Source organism: Pristiophorus japonicus, chromosome 21 (assembly GCF_044704955.1).
Source record: "Pristiophorus japonicus isolate sPriJap1 chromosome 21, sPriJap1.hap1, whole genome shotgun sequence".
NCBI lineage: Eukaryota > Metazoa > Chordata > Chondrichthyes > Pristiophoridae > Pristiophorus > Pristiophorus japonicus.
In genome coordinates, this window is record NC_091997.1 from 7,167,207 (window position 1) to 7,187,001 (window position 19,795).

Genomic DNA, 19,795 nt, shown 5'->3' on the forward strand with positions numbered 1-19,795 from the left:
ATCTAACTATCAAATCTATTTTCTCCTGTATTCAGAGTGTTGGTCCTAAATGTCCTTAACACAAGTGCATGCATGAGGCCTTTCGAGTCCTACTTTTTAATAACAGACCCACAAATTTAAAACATGTGCTTCAACTGACTTCATAAAAATTGCAAGACTAAAAGTGGCACATAAAATGCATCAATTATTCAAGTCAAGTAGAACTGCCTGGGCTCTCACGATTATTCATTTTCCATCTTTTAATCGTTAACACTCATGTAAATCGATCAAAGATAGACTGCATACCTGCAGGTACTGTTTAATCTTCCGCAGATTGTGCTGATAAAGGACATTGGATTCCTGCAGAAATCTGCTGTACTGTTGATCAATCTCACCCAAAAGATTATGGAACACTAGTGTAGCATGTGATTCCTTACTGGCAGCATATGCCCTAGAATGTTAAAGAGTGATTTCAATAGCAGAATGCATGCTTCAATCACCACATCTACACCTTCATTATAAAAAGAACACTCTGCATGGTGGCAAACAAATCCAACATTTAACAACAACAGCTACTTATATTTATATAGTGCCTTTAATGTAGTAAAACGTCCCAAGGCGCTTCTCAGGAGTGGTACAAGACAAAAATTTGACACTGAACCACACAAGAAGAAATTACAGCAGATGACCAAAAAGCTTGGTCAAAGAGGTAGATTTAAGGAGCGTAGAGAGGTGGAGAGGTTTAGGGAGGAAGTTCCAGAGCTTGGGGCCTAGGTAGCTAGAGGCACGAGCACCGATGGTTGAGCGATTATAATCAGGGATGCTCAAGAGACTAGAATTTGAGCAGCGCAGATAAATCAAGACAAGTTTATTGATTCAAAGGAGGACACTTAAAACTGAAATCTGAATATAATTCAGAACTTACTTTAAAACTACCTGAAAAAGTGAGCAACTAGGTTATTGCCTTTGTACTCCATACACATTTGTTTTCTACAGTCTGAAGAATTGGCTGGGAATTTACTGAGAGCTGTTCCTGCTCTGCTGCATAAATGGGGTTTCTGCTGCACTTCCAGCAACGTTATGGATATGAAGCAGGTGTAGCAAAAAGAAAAATACTTCAATATTTTCCAAACAATTTTTTAAAAATGGAAACCAATAGAGGAGAATTATGGATTTATTTTGATGAAAAATAAATGGATTAAAAAAAACACACGTTTGGGATATAAGCTCCCCAGCAGCTTTCTGGTACCCCGCTCAACTGTCCAATCCAGTGCTCATTCTTGTTTAAATGCGCACTTACAATAGGGTGGGGGGAGTGGGCCAGGGGGTGCGCAGGCCATGGAGCAAGATTTGCTAACACAGCTAATTTTCTCCCTCTGCCACTGCCCCAACTAAGGCTAGATTGACAGAGATTAGAATTTATTTTGATTTTTTTTTAAATTAAGAGTTTGAAACACAGAAGAAAGGCCTCCCGTCACCCCACCCCTCACCCCAAGAGGACATCTTATACAGCAATTAAGTTCTGAACAACTGCCATACGTACCAATCTTGAGTCTCAATCCAAGCCGCCAGAAACTGTCTCAGCTCCATGGGGAAGCTGTCACTGTAAAGCTGGTGCAGTTGTTCCAGGTATCTGGTATCCAACTGCTGTAACTGATTCCACTGCGCCATTGTGTGAGGAAATTTCAGAAAGCTGAAAAGGGAAGGTTATCGGATAAGTAGCCATCTGTCATCTACTCAGAGGTTTATTCACAAGTTCAGCCAGTCACAAGAGAACAGTCCCTTTCAGAACATTCAGAATACACACACAGTTTTCAGCTCCTTCAAGAGAACATCTATAATATAAACACCTCTTTATAAAGGCAGCATTTTTAAAAAAATAGGCTTTTAAAAATAGCATTATAAACTCTTGGACATTGTTTACATTTTCCCTTAGAACCCACTGGTGCAGTCATCTCCTCCCAAAGTATCATTGGTCCAAAGCACCAGAATTTCTGAAAGTAGGTGGTCGGATTTTAAATTACAAAGTCAGGGACATGGCATTGCAGAAATATTGCAAACGTTCAGGATATGATGCAACTCTACAAACAGAATTGTGGGTAGTACACTACATATTTCCACACAACTGTCATTTTAGAGAAATATTTACTTGGATGGTGGTTTCTACTTTCTTTACATCAAAAAGCGTTTCATTTGTTCTCAACTGAATTAGTCACTTATGACAACATATATGACAAACAACCTGCAATGCCTTTAAATGCATTTATTGCCAATATCAATATTCAAATAACCCTCGTCGGTTAAGCCAGTTGATACAACTGGTGGGATTCAATGAAATATCACTTTTTTTTAAAAACTGAACTTACCAGTTTGTAAATGGCCAAGTGCAATAGTCAGAAAAGATTACTGAATGACTTTCACTATTCAGCAATGCAAAATCATTCAATGTTGTTGTAAATTAATTATGTAATTCTTTACATTGCAATTTATTTTTAAAATGCAGTACACAATTTGTTAAAGAAGCTTGCAGGAGACGGTGACAAATTAGTCTACTTCAGAGCAACTCCACATTCCCTTTCCTTCTAACAAATACTTTAGCCAACTCCATTCTGTCATAAGTAAATGAAGAGATACGAGTAGTTTTCAAATTCTTCTATATGGAAATCCCTGCAAAATTGCACATTCCCAGCCACCTCTTCCAAAAGTGTTAGCTACGGAAAATGAAGTGTAACGCCTGATTTCTGTTGCTAAACAACAGAAATCATCATCATCATCATCATCATCATAGGCAGTCCCTCAGAATCGAGGAAGACTTGCTTCCACTCTTAATATGTGTGGCTGTACAGTCCAATACGAGAACCACAGTCTCGGTCACAGGTGGGACAGATAGTCGTTGAGGGAAGGGGTGGGTGAGACTGGTTTGCCACATGTTCATTCTGCTGCCTGCGCTTGGCGATGAGACTCGAGGAGCTCAGTGCTCCCGGATGCACTTCCTCCACTTAAGGCGGTCTTTGGCCAGGGACTCCCAGGTGTCAGTGGGGATGTTGCACTTTATCAGGGAGGCTTTGAGGGTGTCCTTGTAACGTTTCCGCTGCCCACCTCGGACTCGTTTGCCGTGAAGGAGCTCTGAGTAAAGCACTTGCTTTGGGAGTCTCGTGTCTGGCATGCGAACTATATGGCCTGCCCAACGGAGCTGATCGAGTGTGGTCAGTGCTTCAATGCTGGGGATGTTGGCCTGGTCCAGGACGCCAACGTTGGTGCGTCTGTCCTCCCAGGGGATTTGTAGGATCTTGTGGAGACACTGTTGGTGGTATTTCTCCAGCGATTTGAGGTGTCTACTGTACATGGTCCATGTTTCTGAGCCATACAGGAGGGCAGGTATCACCACAGCCCGATAGACCACGAGCTTGGTGATAGCTTTGAGGGCCTGGTCTTCAAACACTTTTTTTCCTCAGGCGGCCGAAGGCTGCACTGGCGCACTGGAGGCGGTGTTTGATCTCATCGTCAATGTCTGCTCTTATTGATAGGAGGCTCCCGAGATAAGGGAAGTGGTCCATGAACAATCCTTTGACTTACTGGCACAACATAAAAATACAGAAATTACAGGACTCTTCAGAAACATTGGGATTCCACCCAGACCCTTTAAGGTTTGCGGACCCATTTTAAAGCTTCCATTCTAACCTGGGCGCTTTTAATAAGACAAAATTAATGGTTACTTTTTTTAAAAATTGTGTGCGCTCTACTTTGGATTGAATGCTCTCCACACATACCTCCATTTTTAAAATTGTCACCACCATTAGGTGGCACTGAACAGGGAAAGAGGAATACAAGTACATAAAACTCTTGGGGTCAGAATTGTTTTCCATTCTGTTTTCACTTTTACACATACAGAATTCTGCTCGTGGATTGACGGTTCCCATTATTGTACATCAGCAAGAATGTGTGTTGCAGCGCTGGGGTTTCGTTTTTGTAAAAACAAGCTGCAGCAAAAATGTCGCCACTTGCTCTACCTTGACTTGCATGTTTTGTTTCCAGTTTGATATTTCAATGACAATAGAAGCAAGACTGCTATCACTGAGCAAACAAGAAAATTACCCAGATAGGTGTTAAACTATTTGTGTTTTTTTAAAAAAGAGACAAGAGCATCAAATGTCATTGGAAATAGTGGTACTGAATAAAAGGTATATCCAATGTGACGTATCAAAAATTCAAGCAATCGTGCTTGTTTCAAGTTGGAAAATGTGTGTTTGCACAAGTTGCAAACTTGATGATTCTGGGTCAATACTGAAAACTTTTAATCTTAGTCAGGCATCACTACTTCTTGTGATTCAGTAGTTAATCTCTTGTGGCGTAGCATCAAAATACTTAGATTTTATATTATTTATGGTTAAAATTAAACATATAGCAGTTTGGTATGCAAAGATATAGGGTCCGAAATTGCCCCTTTCTATAAAGGGTCGTGACCTTCGGTCAGGAATCACCGCTTGGTCGGCAGGAAGGGCCGCCATTTTGTATATTGCCCTCCTTTAGTTTTAGAGCAGTGTACGGGACTGCCCCGCCCGTTTTCCCACCACATTGTGCACCCCTTACCAACCGGTGGCGACCCCCATTCGGAAATTGCCCCGCGGGCAGCACCGCTGCTGGTCGGTGCCCCCAACAATTTTTTTCAGTCAGTACCCTTTGTGACTGGGCAACATGGCCGTCCTTAAAGGGGACATCACGCTGCCAGTGCCTCCATTTTATTATTATTTTTTTTTAAATCGCCGGTCAACTGCCAGGTCGGGCTGACAATTATGCCTGTAGGTTCATCCGGGCTGCCAATAGGCAGCCTGGCACCCCTTCTTTGGTGCCAGGCTGTTGGCCCAGCCGAGACCCTCCCTGGTGGCCCAGTGTTTGCCACTAAAGTGGCTGCAGTGCTCACAGCGGCCCTCCCCTTTAATTGAAGGGGAGGGACGTTCTGACGCGTCAGCGCGATGCGGCAGGTCCGCGGCGCTGATAACATGGAGCGACGGCTGCTGCACCCCCACTTCCATCCTGCTGGCGGTGGCCACTCCGACCCGACTGCACTTCCGCCCCTCTCCTGATACCAACACCGCTCCAACCGGAAACATAAACCAAGAGCTGAAATTCACCGGAATGTCGCCCCATGCACTGTGGCAGACATAGCACCTAAAAAAATAGATATAACCCATTTCGGGCGGAGGGAAATTTCGGCCCCGTAGAGTTTGTTGCAGCACAGGCGGAGATGTTGGGGGACACAAAACTGAAGCAATTCTGCACCATCACTGGCAATAAGGTAGTAAGACAAGTTTACATAGGCAATTCCCATTATCAGAATGGAAATTCATTTAGATTACAATAATACGGATGCAAGATATAAACTGGTTTCACATACAGCAATAGCTACCCCAATTTCAACTTAATATGAGCTGGCGTCAGTGTTATTTTTCACCACTGGCTTGTTTTATAAAAACATTTGATCAACTTAGTGTTCACATAAGTAATGCCTTCTCCAACGCCTCTTCACCATCGTCCAGCTGGGTGGAACTGCACTTGCCTGGTTCCATTCTTAGCTATCTAATCGTAGCCAGAGAATCACCTGCAATGGCTTCTCTTCCCCTCCCTCATCGTTATCTCTAGTGTCTCCCAAGAATCTATCCTTGGGCCCCCTCCTATTTCTCATCTACATGTTGCCCCTTAGCGATATCATCCGAAAACACAGCATCAGTTTCTACATGTATGCTGATGACACCCAGCTGTACCTCACCACCACTTCTCTCGACCCCTCCATGGTCTCCAAACTGTTAAACTGCTTGACCCAGAGTGCTGGATGAGCAGAAATTTGCTCCAATTGAATATTGGTAAGACTGAAACCATTTTTTTCGGCCCTCGCCACAAACTCCGTTCTCTAGCCACTGACTCTGCCTCTCTTTCCTCATTCAAGACTCTCCTTAAAACCTACCTCTTTGACCAAACTTTTGCTCACGTGCCCTAGTTTTTCCTTATGTGGCTCGGTGTCAAATTTTTAAATCTCATAATACTCCTGTGAAGGACCTTGGGATGTTTCACTACATTAAAAGCGCTATATAAATACGCTCAAGTTATTGTTGTTTAAATGCAAATATACAATGCACCCAAGGTCAGCACACAGCACAAAGAAACCAAAAAGACAGACAGCATTGGGGCCGAAATTCACCGTTGCCCGAAACTGCTTTTGTTGTGTTTTCACCGCTGCGGTGAATGAGGTGGCCTCTTGCGCGAAATTCAGCTGTCAGTTTTTTTGAGCGGACCAGAAATCGGTCATAATGGGGGCCGAAGTGGGGTGGAGAGCAGAAGATCAGTCACAAGAGGGGTGGGAGTGGGAGTGGGACGGAGTCTCCACCGCTGTCACTTGTGAGTCACCACGTCGCTCCCATTCACTTAAAGCGGAGAGTCATTACGATTATTTGAATTAGATCCATTGGGCCACCATGGAGGGTTTTGGCCGGGCCAGAAGCCTGGCACCCAAGGGAAATTGATGGGATTGAAGGCCAATAAATCCCCAGGGCCTGATAATCTGCATCCCAGAGTACTTAAGGAAATGGCCCTAGAAATAGTGGATGCATTGGTGATCATTTTCCAACAGTCTATCGACTCTGGATTAGTTCCTATGAATTGGAGAGTAGCTAATGTAACACCACTTTTTAAAAAAGGAGGGAGAGAGAAAACGGGGAATTATAGACCAGTTAGCCTGACATCAGTGGTGGGGAAAATGTTGGAATCAACTATTAAAGATGAAATAGCAGCGCATTTAGAAAGCAGTGACAGGATCGGTCCAAGTCAGCATGGATTTATTAAAGGGAAATCATGCTTGACAAATCTTCTAGAATTTTGTGAGGGTGTAACTAGTAGAGTGGACAAGGGAGAACCAGTGGATGTGGTGTACTTGGACTTTCAAAAGGCTTTTGACAAGGTCCCACAAAAGAAATTGGTGTGCAAAATTGAAGCACATGGTATTGGGGGTAATGTACTGACGTGGATAGAGAACTGGTTGACAGACAGGAAGCAGAGAGTAGGGATAAACAGGTCCTTCTCAGAATGGCAGGCAGTGACTAGTGGGGTGCCACAGGGCTCAGTGCTGGGACCCCAGCTATTTACAATATACATCAGTGATTTAGATGAAGGAATTGAGTGTAATATCTCCAAGTTTACAGACGACACTAAGCTGGGTGGCAGTGTGAGCTGTGAGGAGGATGCCAAAAGGCTGCAGGGTGACTTGGACAAGTTAGGTGAGTGGGCAAATGCATGGCAGATGCAGTATAATGTGGATAAATGTGAGGTTATCCACTTTGGTAGCAAAAACATAAAGGCAGGTTATCTGAATGGCGGCAGATTAGGAAAGGGGAGGTGCAACGAGACCTGGGTGTCATGGTACATCAGTCATTGAAAGTTGGCATGCAGGTACAGCAGGCGGTGAAGCAGGCAAATGGCATGTTGGCCTTCATAGCTAGGGGATTGGAGTATAGGAGCAGGGAGGTCTTAATGTGGTGGTACAGGGCCTTGGTGAGGCCACACCTTGAATATTATGTACAGTTTTGGTCTCCTAATCTGAGGAAGGACGTTCTTGCTATTGAGGGAGTGCAGCGGCGGTTCACCAGACTGATTCCCGGGATGGCAGGACTGACATATGAGGAGAGAGTGGATCGACTGGGCTTATATTCACTGGAGTTTAGATGAATGAGAGGGGATCTCATAGAAACATATAAAATTCTGACAGGACTGGACAGGTTAGCTGCAGGAAGAATGTTCCCGATGTTGGGGAAGTCCAGAACCAGGGGTCACAGTCTAAGGATCAGGAGTAGGCCATTTAGGACCGAGATGAGGAGAAACTTCTTCACTCACGAGTTGTTAACCTCTGGAATTCTCTACCGCAGAAAGTTGTTGATGCCAGTTTGTTAGATATATTCAAGAGGGAGTTAGATGGCTAAAGGGATCAAGGGGTATGGAGAGAAAACAGGAAAGGGGTACTGAGGTGAATGATCGGCCATGATCTTGTTGAATGGTGGTGCAGGGTCAAAGGGCCGAATGGCCTACTCCTGCACTTATTTTCTATGTTTCGAAGAGGGGGTGCCAGGCTGCCTGTTGGCGGCCCGGTTGAACCTGGGGGCATGATTGTCCGGCCGACCTGCCAGTTGACCAACAATAAAAAATAAAATGGCGGCCGCGGCAGTGTGCCCTCCCCTTGAATGGCCGCCACACAGCCATGTCGCACACACTGCAAACACAGCGCACCAACAGAAAACAATGTCAGGGGCACCGCTCGTCAGCCCAAAAATTTTCTCTCCTAAATTTAGCTTCAGGTGCGGGAGATCGGCAGTGCGCACTTTGATGACACACTTAGGAGGGGTCGGCAGCAGCGGGACGGAAGTAGGGACCTCTGGAAAAAGCAGCTCGGAGAATTTCGCAAGAGGCCGCCATCTGACTCCATCTGGCCGTCGCTTTCCAGTAGTAAGAGGCATTTTCAGGAGGCTGAATTTCGGCCCCATTGTCTATTTAAAGCATAGTAAAATATGACCTGGTATTCAAAGATTTTTCCAAACACCAGCAGTTAACGGGAGTTACAATTGTTTATAAAGGTTTATACAAATGCAGTTATCATATCAGTTTAATAGGTCAGAAACAATAGCAACTTCCTCAGAAGTCAGAAAGGTAAATTCCCCAGCTAACGTATGTTCACAGCTATTTTCCATGATGTTTACATGACTGAGTAGGTAAATATAAAGTTTCCCTTAATGTTAGGCATTTTTCAAAAAAGCCATATGCTTAAAATGAATTGAAATCCCCAAATCAGTGAAAGCATGCTTTTAAAATTAAACTTCTTGTAATAGGTTTCTTACCCAATACAAGATGTAGGGTTGCAGGGAAAAAGGGGGGAATCCCATAAATGCAGAATGAATGCTAATGAAATCAATGGCAGAAATGTTTCCTCAGCGGCTGACATTAGAACCACTTAATCATACTTGGTAGCCAGGCAACAAGAGGTGTACACTACACCCTGGGATGTAGCCAATGAGTGAATAGTGGTAAAACATTTAAATCATATACAGATCCATGAGTGAACTTCAAATTTGATCTCTAGGTTAAAAACAGGATACAGGTTAAACTTAGGGATCAGAACATTTGCCTGTAAAGAGCCACCATCAGCCAATAAAAAGCACACTTATGTACAGATTTATCTGTGGCATTGCCATTGTCCACAATAGATACATTTGGTAATCAGATAATCAGGTGAAGGACAGAATACTAGGGCCCAAGTTTGCTCCTCCGGTTAAAACGGCGCACCTACCCGAAGTGCGCTGACTTTGTAAATGAAAAACGGCACCGAAAACCTACCACTCCTTGGAACGTCGTAGGCCTTGGCATGGCGCAGCACAAACATGGGGGGGGGGGGGGGGGGGGGCGGAGCCAGGTCCCGGCACTGAAAACAGTACCGGGACCTCTGCACATGCGCACGCTAGAGTGCGCGCGCATGTGCTATAAGCTCCAGAATCTCTGCGACGCTCTGCAGGCTGTGTGGGTGGGGCCCGAAGCACGCCGCTCCTAGCCCTGGCCGAATGGGCTCCCTCATCACCGGCCAGTCTGCAAAGCTTGCTATAGACTGTGCAACAGTACCCAGCTGCTAGTGTTTTTCTGCAGTAAAGCTTTGCTGAAGTTAGGACTTCTATTTTTTATTTGGGTATTTATTTGATTGATTTACATTGAAGTTTACTCTTCATCTGCTTTCAAAAGGAATTCTGTAAAATAGTTTGGCTGAAACTCATTTACAAGACTTGCTATAATGTATTTGCTAGTTTACCAATCCATTTTTAATCTAGCTGTTTAGTGCTTTATAAGTCTTGGTGCTAGGTGCAGGTCCTCTCAGCTTCCTTGTATTTTTTTTATATGTTATTGAATACTTATTGTTGTGCTTTGTTTAGTGCTTGATGCTTTAAATGTACTTATGCTTCTTTAATGTTGTTGTCAAGGTGTTTAATGCTTTGCAAGGTCCTCTCACTCCTTCCCCCCCCCCCCCCCCCAATCTCTGGCTACCTGTGCTGATTTCTTAACCTCACCGCAAGGTTTTTCTGTGCGGCCACAAGTGGCCACATTTGGAGTCACTTTTAGCTATCTAAACTTGCTTAAATGGCCAAAACAGGCGTAAGTAGCTGGTGATGCCCCTTTTTGAAAAAAAAACTAAAAAAAAAACTAACTCACTTACCCACTAACCCAAATTAAATGGGCAGAATTGCAATTAAGATACCCCAAAAAAATCTAATTACTCCAAAAACGACGGAGCAACTCCTGGGAAAACTTGGGCCCCTAGAGCCTAGACTTTAGATGCTTACACGTCTCTATTTACACACATTACATACTGTGCAATAAGCTTGCAACATAGAATTCCCTAAACCTATGCAAACTTATACATTATATTCCATTTAGAGATTCATTGACTGTATACCTGTACTTACATTCGGTCTCAAATTTGCTACAGCTAAAAATAAGCTCACTGGCCAACTACTCCAAGTATCACAATGTAAAACATATAACATTCATTATTTGAGAGTCCCCTACTAACTAATCCTCTTGTGTATCCCAAGATTGAAATTCCCACTTTTCTCCGTTCAAATTATGCTCAACATAATCACTCATCAGTTTCATTTTTGAAATGTAAAACTTATAATTTAGTGAGTGCAGCATCTACTTTTTAAAAAAAAAACTAATTATAGAAAGCTAACCTCCTTAGAATTACTCAACTGTGAGTCACCATGACGCAATGACAAAGATATCTGTGGTTTAGAGAATAAAAAATCAAAGTGCTATATTTGAGGTAGGAGGCAGGATGAAACGAAGGAAATTCCAAAGAGCGTTCAAAAACCACACAATCACTTTTGGAGATCAAAAGGTTCATTATTCACACACCAAAATCATCCTACATTGACAGGAAGGAGTATGGTTAACAGTAGCAAAATAAAATACAGCCCTCAACGATAAAAACTGCAAAACAAATTCCTCCCTGACACAATTGAAGTTTTTAAACAAGATGCAGAATGCAGCTGAAGTGTTATGGAGATAGAACAGGGGCAACAATTTCACTATAAAGAAAAAAAACACATTTTAAAAGAGAATTAATTTTCCATTTTGTACGATGAAAATGCATCTGATTTCACATTATTGCATCCAAAATTTTAAAAAGATATTTGCAACTGATTAAGCCCATTTGACAGATTTCCATTTTCTGACTCACGCACAAGACAAAAGACACTTCTAAAAATTGGAATATTTCCACACTAGACCCTAGATTCTAGGGGGTCAAGTTTCGGGCCGGACGCCCATTTTTCATGTCTAAAAGTGCGACAGAAAAATACCTCCAGATTCTCCGGCTCTCTGCAGGTCCCTGGGAGCTCAGCGCGCACACAGCAGCGGGGGGGGCGGAGCCACAGAGTCGCGCCGATTCTACAAGTGGTGGGGGGGCGGGGCTAATTTAAATGAGACGTTGTCGTGCCAGCAGCCTTGCGCGAGCGTGTTGGAGCGCGCACGCACGCACAGTAGCCTAGAAACATTGGCACTCGGCCATTTTTAAAGGGACTTAAAGAAAAGTGTTCATTTGTCTGTTGAACCCATGGAAAGGCTTGGGATTGAATTTTGGTGATTTTTTGGTGTCTGAAGGAGTGCTTTTAGCAGCACTGTTGAAGAAATCACCTGCTGAAATCGGTGAGTGCTGCTTTTCACTGCTAAACTTCAAGAACAGGTGCTGCATAGGTGCATGCAAAATAAGGACTGTGTGTTTTGAAAAAAATCAGAGTGTCAATTCAATACAGTAATGGAACAACGTCCACCAAGAACAAACAATTTCTTGCACGAGGAAGTGGAGATATTAGTCAACGTCATTGAGCAGAGATGGCGGGAGCTAGATCCAGCAACAGAGATCGCATAAAAGTGCCACCAAAAGAAGTTTCAAACTGGCTATCTGGCTGCCTCTCCTTGACGAATGGCCTCAGTCTCCCTTGCAGCTCAAAGGCTGCTTGCTGTGTCTTCGGCTGCCGTCGAGCCACTGACGCCGCCCCTGTCTCCTACATGGAAGGAAGGCCTGCCTGAAGCACCGTAGCTCGAAGGCTGTTGCTGCTTCACACAGGTAGGAATATTCAATATTTTGTCTTTGCTTTGTTTATAATTTTTTATTCAGGATGGCTCTTTATTTGTATAAGAAAGACTATTGAATGCTTGTAGAATTTAATTACTTCCCTTCACCCCCCCCCTCCCCACCCACCCCCCTCCCCTCGTTCCCTACGCCTGATTTGTAAAGTGTAGGCAAGGTTTTTCTGAGCGTACAAAAATCTTCACTTACTCCATTGTAAGTTAGCTTGGAGTAAGTTTTCTCTGCCTAAACTTTCAAAACAGGCGTAAATGGCCGGACACGCCCCCTTTTGAAAAAAAAATCTGTTTCCAAACTGAAAGTGTTCTAACTGACTAGAACTGGAGCAAACTAAATGCCGAGAATTGCAATTTCTAAGATACTCCATTCTAAACCAGTTGCTCCAAAAAAATAGGAGCAACTCAGGCCGAAACTTGACCCCTAGAAATCCTAGATTCAACATATCAACAGTGCGAGACACTTGTTGCAGTATCCTCCAACAATGTAATACCACTACTTCATAAATCTTCCTCTCAAAGATTCTTCCAAATCCTTACAGTAGGGGCTCAATTTGACCACAGATGACCACTGAAGGCTAGCACAGGTAAAAGAATCACCATTAGTTTTGAAAGTCATAACTTCTTGGCTGGATTAATTTAGGCACAGTGCACAATAACTGCTTGTCTGCTTATATAAATATGAGAGAATAGGGAAATTAGGATTACAACACACTAGCAAATGTCTTTATTTAAACAATGTACTCAGGTTGTGGGTGACACTTGCCCATCCCTAGTTGCTTATTAAGTCACTTCAGAGCATTAAGAGCCACACAGCTAGACCAGATTGGGGCAGCAGATTCCATTCCCTAAAAAAAGGGACATGAATGAACCAGTTGGGTATTTGGAACAAACTTTTAGCATTATTTTTTCTGGTACTAGCCCGCAAATTACCAGATTTATTACCTTCAATTTCACAACTTTCCTTGGTGCAATCTGGTCGCAATCTCCGAGTTACTAGTCCAACACCTTAACCATTTACTGCTGTACTTGGTACAACTGCTTGATGTTACTCCCTCTCTCCCAACCCCCCAACAAAAATCAACCACCCACTCTCAGCATGTTTTTAACAGTACGGCACAACTTAAAGATGAATTTCTACAAGCTTTAAAACACAGCATTATCAGAACAGCAATGCAAACTAATTTACATTTTGACTGTTGCTACTTCCATTGATGCTAAAGCATGGACATTGAGAAATGAAAGATTACATCTGAAAACTTTGCTTATTGTTAAGCATGTTATAACATAGAATAAAATTTTAAAGTGTTTTCAGAAGGAATAAATATTTTTGCAAATGGATTTAGGATCTACAGAACTAGAAACCTATAGCAGAAGCCATTTTAAGTACAAAAGGCAGGGCTATAGATGATCGACATCACCAACATGTGAACCAGTTTGGTTTTACAGCACAGGTGATCATTGAGCAACACAGATTGATGCTTCTACCAGTAATATACGGAAGCGTGACTTGTATGCCAAGTTTGATTTGTCGTCCCTGCTATTTGCTGATCTGAAGCAGGCAGGAATTAGTTAAACTCTTGTGTACTGTGCATCCATAGAAGGCCAAGCCTTTGCATGCACCTACAGTTTTCCACCTCACCAAGTGTCTCTTCCTGCTCTAGAAAACCGAACTTTTAGACCCCGATTTTAATGGGGAGGGAGTGGGGGTGTTTGTCAGCAGCCAAGAAACACAGCAGCACACAGAGGTCCTACCAAATTTAACAGCAGAACCACATTAGAATTTTTTTTAAACTACGTTTCCCACCCGGTAGCCGGCCAGAGTGAAGGTTATCTGGCTGCCAGGCGGGAAAGCCAGCAGTAGAAGGCTGCAGTCGGGGATGGTGCCCGCCAAATCGGAGAAGATCAGGGATTGGTTGGCCAGGGGGTGTTTGGAGCACAACAACGCGAAGGGAGTGATGGGGGTGGGGGCAGGAGTCTGATGAGTGTCGGCTGGTCATAGCAGGGGAGTGTGTTAGAAATTAGGGAGACCCAAAAACATATGGTTATGCGAATGAAACTGTGATGCGAATAATACTGTGGTTAAATGATTGTATGTTTTTGCTCGAGACAAGTAAGGGGTCAATGTATAAGTTACGTTTTACTGGAACTGCTTAAGTTTTGTTTTCCTGGAAAATAGAGGATGACATAAGCAGCCTTGGGAGAACAGGGCCAGATGTTTTAAGGGGAAGGCAGTCCTCAGCCTGCTGCAAGACTAAAATTGATCAAGTACGGAACCCTTGCGTAATGGTTATGAGAAGACACCCGACAGGTGGGAGATAACAGGAGGGTTGGCCTTTATCCATGGCTTAATCAAAGAACTCAACATACGATTGGGCACCTTGTTTTCAGAGGAACCTCTCTAGGTTAAATGGTCCTGTCCATATTCCACCCCCAGGACCACACTTTTTAAAAAAAAAGAGTAAAAGGAAGACCTAAAGAGCCCTGAGCAGAGATGGTGGAATGAAGAGCTTCCAAGAGTGGATTGATGGTCTAACGCTCTTCCGAGAGTGGACCCATGCTGACCCTAGTCTAACACTCTTGGGTAGTTCAGGAAGAGAGGAAGAAGAGCTGTTCTCAACGCCAGCTGTCTGTCCAATCGGGTCCGGTTGTATGTTTTTGCTGTATAACTAGTGTGTTATATTCCATCCTAAAATCTGATTAAACACAATATACCCACCATATTGGTTTGCACTCAATCCCGATTATTTGAAAGAGCAGAGATAAGTTAATCTCAACAGAGGGTGGAAAGAAAGCATGGAAGGTTTGATTGAGGGGCCAGGGAAAGCACTCCTGCTCCTCTTGGCCCACAAGAAGTGGTGGAAAAGCACTTTCCTACTGGATCGGACAGCTCCTCCCTTCAGCGGCTGAATTTTCCATTATCCCATTATCATTTAATTATTATAATCACGGGCCTGCTTCTCCAGAGTGGGTTACTCAGCTGGCCCCAAACCCGCCAGGGTTAAACAGGAAGTTTATGGCGAGTTTTACATTTTTACCAATTTAAATCTCCCATGAGTCATGAAAATTAGCCTCTAAATAAATCCATAACTGAACAGGCAGTCCAAAAACTGGATTGTCTGATTGAAAGTAAATGGATGGCCACCCTGCTTGTGCACATTAATGCAAATAAAAAGCAGCACACTTATTTTGTATTTAGCCATACTTGCATTATCGCCCCAAACATTTGTAAAGTAACTTTCCATTTTTAAGCTCGGCACAAAACGAGACTTATTAGTAAGTTAAACGAAAGTATTGTTCAACAACCATCAGATAGTTTCTGCATATTACTTTGACTGACAGGATACTACTGGTTGAAGCCAATAGAGAAATAAAACAAACCAAATGGTAACCACACAGGAAATTAGTTCTTATATGCAAGGTTTGTTAAAAGAGAAATATAGAATTGCACACAAACTGCACAAAAAGGCCAACAGCTGAAATTAGTTGAATAATATTTCTCGTATTATGACTAGATAAAATATAATGTGGTGCAGACTTTACCTAATTAGCTAAAAATATTCAGTGTTATAATTCTTTCACTGATATGCTCCCACAAGTAATTTAATACAATTATAATTGCCTTACCCATTTGATCTGGGAGAATTTTTTTTTTCCCCCCAAATAAAAATGACAGTAACCACTTCACCAAACATCAGGATGTAAGCGCAGTGGGCTTCCTATTTTTTCCTCTGTACATGATGAATCTCACCATGATGATATTAAATGTCTGCTCGGAGTAGATTATCTCAGCGTATGTACATCAAGTAAGAAAGGAAACTTTCTGCATCTCAACAAAACCCGACTTATTTTTAAAAAGTAATCTGAATTGACTAAGGCCCTTTAAATCACAAAATCAGAATTCAATTGAGGGTTTTGAATCAAGCAATAGGCCAGAGAACAAAACTTATGCAGGTCAGATCAGATCAGCAGAATGCTGTTAACAGCTGTAGATTTCAACTCATTCTGGATATTAATTTTATATAACAGATACAAAATTAGTTCAACTGTTGAACATCAAGAGTAGGTTAACAAGTATTATGCTTAAATACAACATTCAACTTCAAGTATACAACATTACCGGTTACAGGGTTATGCTGCAAAAGATTACTATTTTATATCTGTTCAATATTAAATCATATATCCATGGTATGGATTTTCCTGAAAATGAATATTCACTGCCAGCAGACACAATGTTATGATCCCTCTATTTACAGAAAGAAGGAACTCAGATTTAGAAACTAAAATGTTTGATGAAGATTATGCATTGTTTGAGACTTGCAAATAAGTTATATGTTGGTTCAGTACTTTGTGGTCTTACTTTATAAAATTTGTTCGCTCCATTGGAGTAACTGTCTTCAACGGTTAGACTTCCATCAACTTAACACTAGTCAAGCTGGGTGGGAAAGGAAGAGAGGCGCTGGAATATTACCAGCCCTGCGAGTACAGGTTTGGAGGCGGGCCCGCTGTCAAAATGGCCCTGATTGACAGTGGGGCGGGATCCTGCTCTCAGCCCGTCCTCTTGCAAGCTTCCAAAGTGCCAGGTCTGGCTGCGGTTCACAGACCCGACACCAGCCAATTAACAGTATTAAGGAGGTACTTTAAAGAATTTTGCCAGGTACTTAACATTTTTCCAAGTTTAAAAAAAAACGAGGTTCACATCCCAGAAGTGGTATAAAAAGCTGCCATTTCACACCTGTTCACTTTACAATCTCAGAAGCTGATGTCTTCAGGATTTGGAAGACGCTTCTAACCTGCATACAGCTTAAAAGTGTTTGCAGTGAATTCTCTATCCACTGTCACCTCCTTGGAGCAACCTCGCTCACTATTGACAGATCGCTTCATTTATTCTATCAGCATCAGTGCCCATGAAAAAAATCTCACGTTGATCCTCGGAATCCCACCATGATCAGCCCCAACATCACTAAACATGCCAGCATCAACACCACCACCACCACCACCAACCTTCTCCATAATCACTTTATGCTGCACAGGACACAGGGCATTAACACCCGGCCACATTGCTGCCCGGGACGCCAGGGATGGCCTCACCATGGCCAGATTTACTTCACTTGACGCGCCAGGTTGGTACCACCCCACACCAGCATCATAAAGCATCCCTACAATATCCCAGCCATTCCTGTCACACTAATCACCATTGTGGCTGTTACCCTTATGTCACACCATTCACTACAACTCACCAAGCACACAAATCTGTCTAAGAAGTGTTCAAAATAAAGATTTCAATGTTTGACAACACTATAAGTAGAAACTCTACTTTAACATTGGCTAAAAAACCCAAGTGCCTACCCTTGTGTGTTGTTTGTTGTTATGATTGAACAAGGATGAGGGCAAGTGTGAGGTGCGGCTAGCATATGGGGATGTGATAATGTAGTTAGAGAGGAATGGGTGGAGGTGCAAAGTAAGTTGGTGTGGGTAAGGATGTGCAGGAGTAAGATAGGGAAGGCAGAGTGATGGGAATGTGATGAGAGGCACAGCAGGATGAGGTTGAGTGTGGCTTTGCAGTACCATTTCGTGATCGACTGAGATCATTGAAAGGTTTGCGCCACTGCAGTCAGGTCCTCCTGACCACATCCCTGCTTGTGCCTTCCTGTGCAATGTGCAACCAGGCTGCGTTGGTGTCCTGGGGAGGTCTCTTCCGCCTATTGGAAGAGAAGAAAATCTCCCTGCAAGCCATGTCTCCTTCCATAAGCATCTGGCGGGAGTGGTGGGAGAGCTTGGATGCAGCCATGCACCTTTATGCAGTGCTGGTCAGTGTTTGCAGCACCTCAATGCCGCAGAACACTGACAGAAGAACTGACAAAATGAATATGGCCATGGTCCCTTTAACAAATGAAGTCATCAGACCCGCTTCCTTTTAATTGGCTGGGAACCTCGCATGGCGGTCCTTAACATGCCCCATCAATGGAAGATTCTTTTCACAGTGCAGGCTGGAGCCAGGAACGGGGTCGCAACCCAGCACTGACCCCGGCTGCCCCGGATGGCAAAATTGCAGTCAGAGGGAGAGGAGAAAACAGAGATACAGATAGAAACATAGAAAATAGCTGCAGGTGTAGGCCATTCGCCCTTCGAGCCTGCACCACCATTCAATAAGATCATGGCTGATCATTCCCTCAGTATACCTTTCCTGCTTTCTCTCCATACCTCTTGATCCCCTTAGCCGTAAGGGCCATATCTAATTCCCTCTTGAATATATCCAATGAACTATCAACAACTCTCTGTGGCAGGGAATTCCACAGGTTGACAACTCTCAGTGAAGAAGTTTCTCCTCATCTCAGTCCTAAATGGCCTACCCCTTATCCTAAAACTGTGTCCCCTGGTTCTGGATTTCTCCAACATCGGGAGCATTCTACCCGCATCTAACCTGTCTCGTCCCGTGAGAATCTTATATGTTTCTATGAGATCCCCTCTCATCCTTCTGAATTCTAATGTATAAAGGCCCAGTTGATCCAGTCTCTCCTCATATGTCAGTCCAGTCATCCCAGGAATCAGTCTGGTGAACCTTCGCTGCACTCCCTCAATAGCAAGAATGTCCTTCCTCAGATTAGGAGACCAAAACTGAACACAATATTCCAGGTGAAGCCTCACCAAGGCACTGTACAACTGTAGTAAGACCTCCCTGCTCCTATACTCAAATCCCCTAGCTATGAAGGCCAACATACCATTTGCCTTCACCGCCTGCTGTACCTGTTTACCATGTGTTGGTCTGAGAGCATCTACCACCAGATGCAATATCAGCCAAAAATTATGCTTTTGATGTATGGAAATGGGAAATATAATGTGGGTGAGGCATTAACCAGACCAATGAAGGGAAGCGTGTAAAGACACGAAATAGAGGTTTAACCAGGATCAGCTTCATATTTCTAGTTTTTATAGACTGAAGTACACAAGTGATTAGTTGAGACGAACCTAGCTAACAAACCTGTGGAAAATATTAAGAATTAGCCTCGTGCCAAAGGCGCAAGTTATAGACAAATTTGCTGGAGGTTACGGGTTGCTTTGATCCTGAGAAGTGTTGCGCCATCACAGACCCTTCAATTATTCTGTTTGAAACAAAATGCACCAATGAAACTAGTCTTATATAAAAATACAGGAATTGTTCAGAAAGAAGTACCACCTTAATTTGAGGACGAGTTGGAAGGTCTGCTCAGATGAGCTCTAAAAAATATTTGATACAAACCAAACAGCCTTTACAATATTAAGGAGGTAGGTCCTAAATATGTTTGGTTTCATTTTAAAGTTAATTTCCTGGTCTGCTGGAACTAGAAATCCCCTCCAAATCCATTCTGACCCACGTAGATTCAAGATTTTCCATGATTTGATGGGAAGAAACGCAAATAACAAAAAAATATTTGCTCATGTATTTGTAAATAACACTAGTAGTTCGATCAAGGGAAACTTTATGGTAGATTTTCAAGTTATTCCATAACAGCTGCTCGCAGTGAAACCAATCTTTTGTTCTTACTGGAACAAGTACCTTGCACTTTGATTTAACTGTAAAATTCATAGCTTTTTTGCCTTTATATAAACAGTAGGCTCATCTTTGTAAACAGTTATATCTGTTTAGCACTTTTAAAAAAGGTCACAA

General features: G+C 42.9%; 1 protein-coding gene across 1 annotated transcript in view; it reads right to left on the bottom strand.

Annotated features, from left to right (window-relative positions):
• Positions 1–19,795, bottom strand: part of stat3 (signal transducer and activator of transcription 3 (acute-phase response factor)) — a 61,818-nt gene that overhangs the window by 28,359 nt on the left and 13,664 nt on the right. The window contains exons 3-4 of the mRNA XM_070864325.1: positions 1,523–1,672; positions 286–430 (exon numbers count right to left, since the gene is read on the bottom strand). Of these exons, the coding sequence (XP_070720426.1) occupies positions 286–430; positions 1,523–1,650 (273 nt within the window). The 5' untranslated portion in view covers positions 1,651–1,672. The remainder of the gene's footprint in view (positions 1–285; positions 431–1,522; positions 1,673–19,795) is intronic.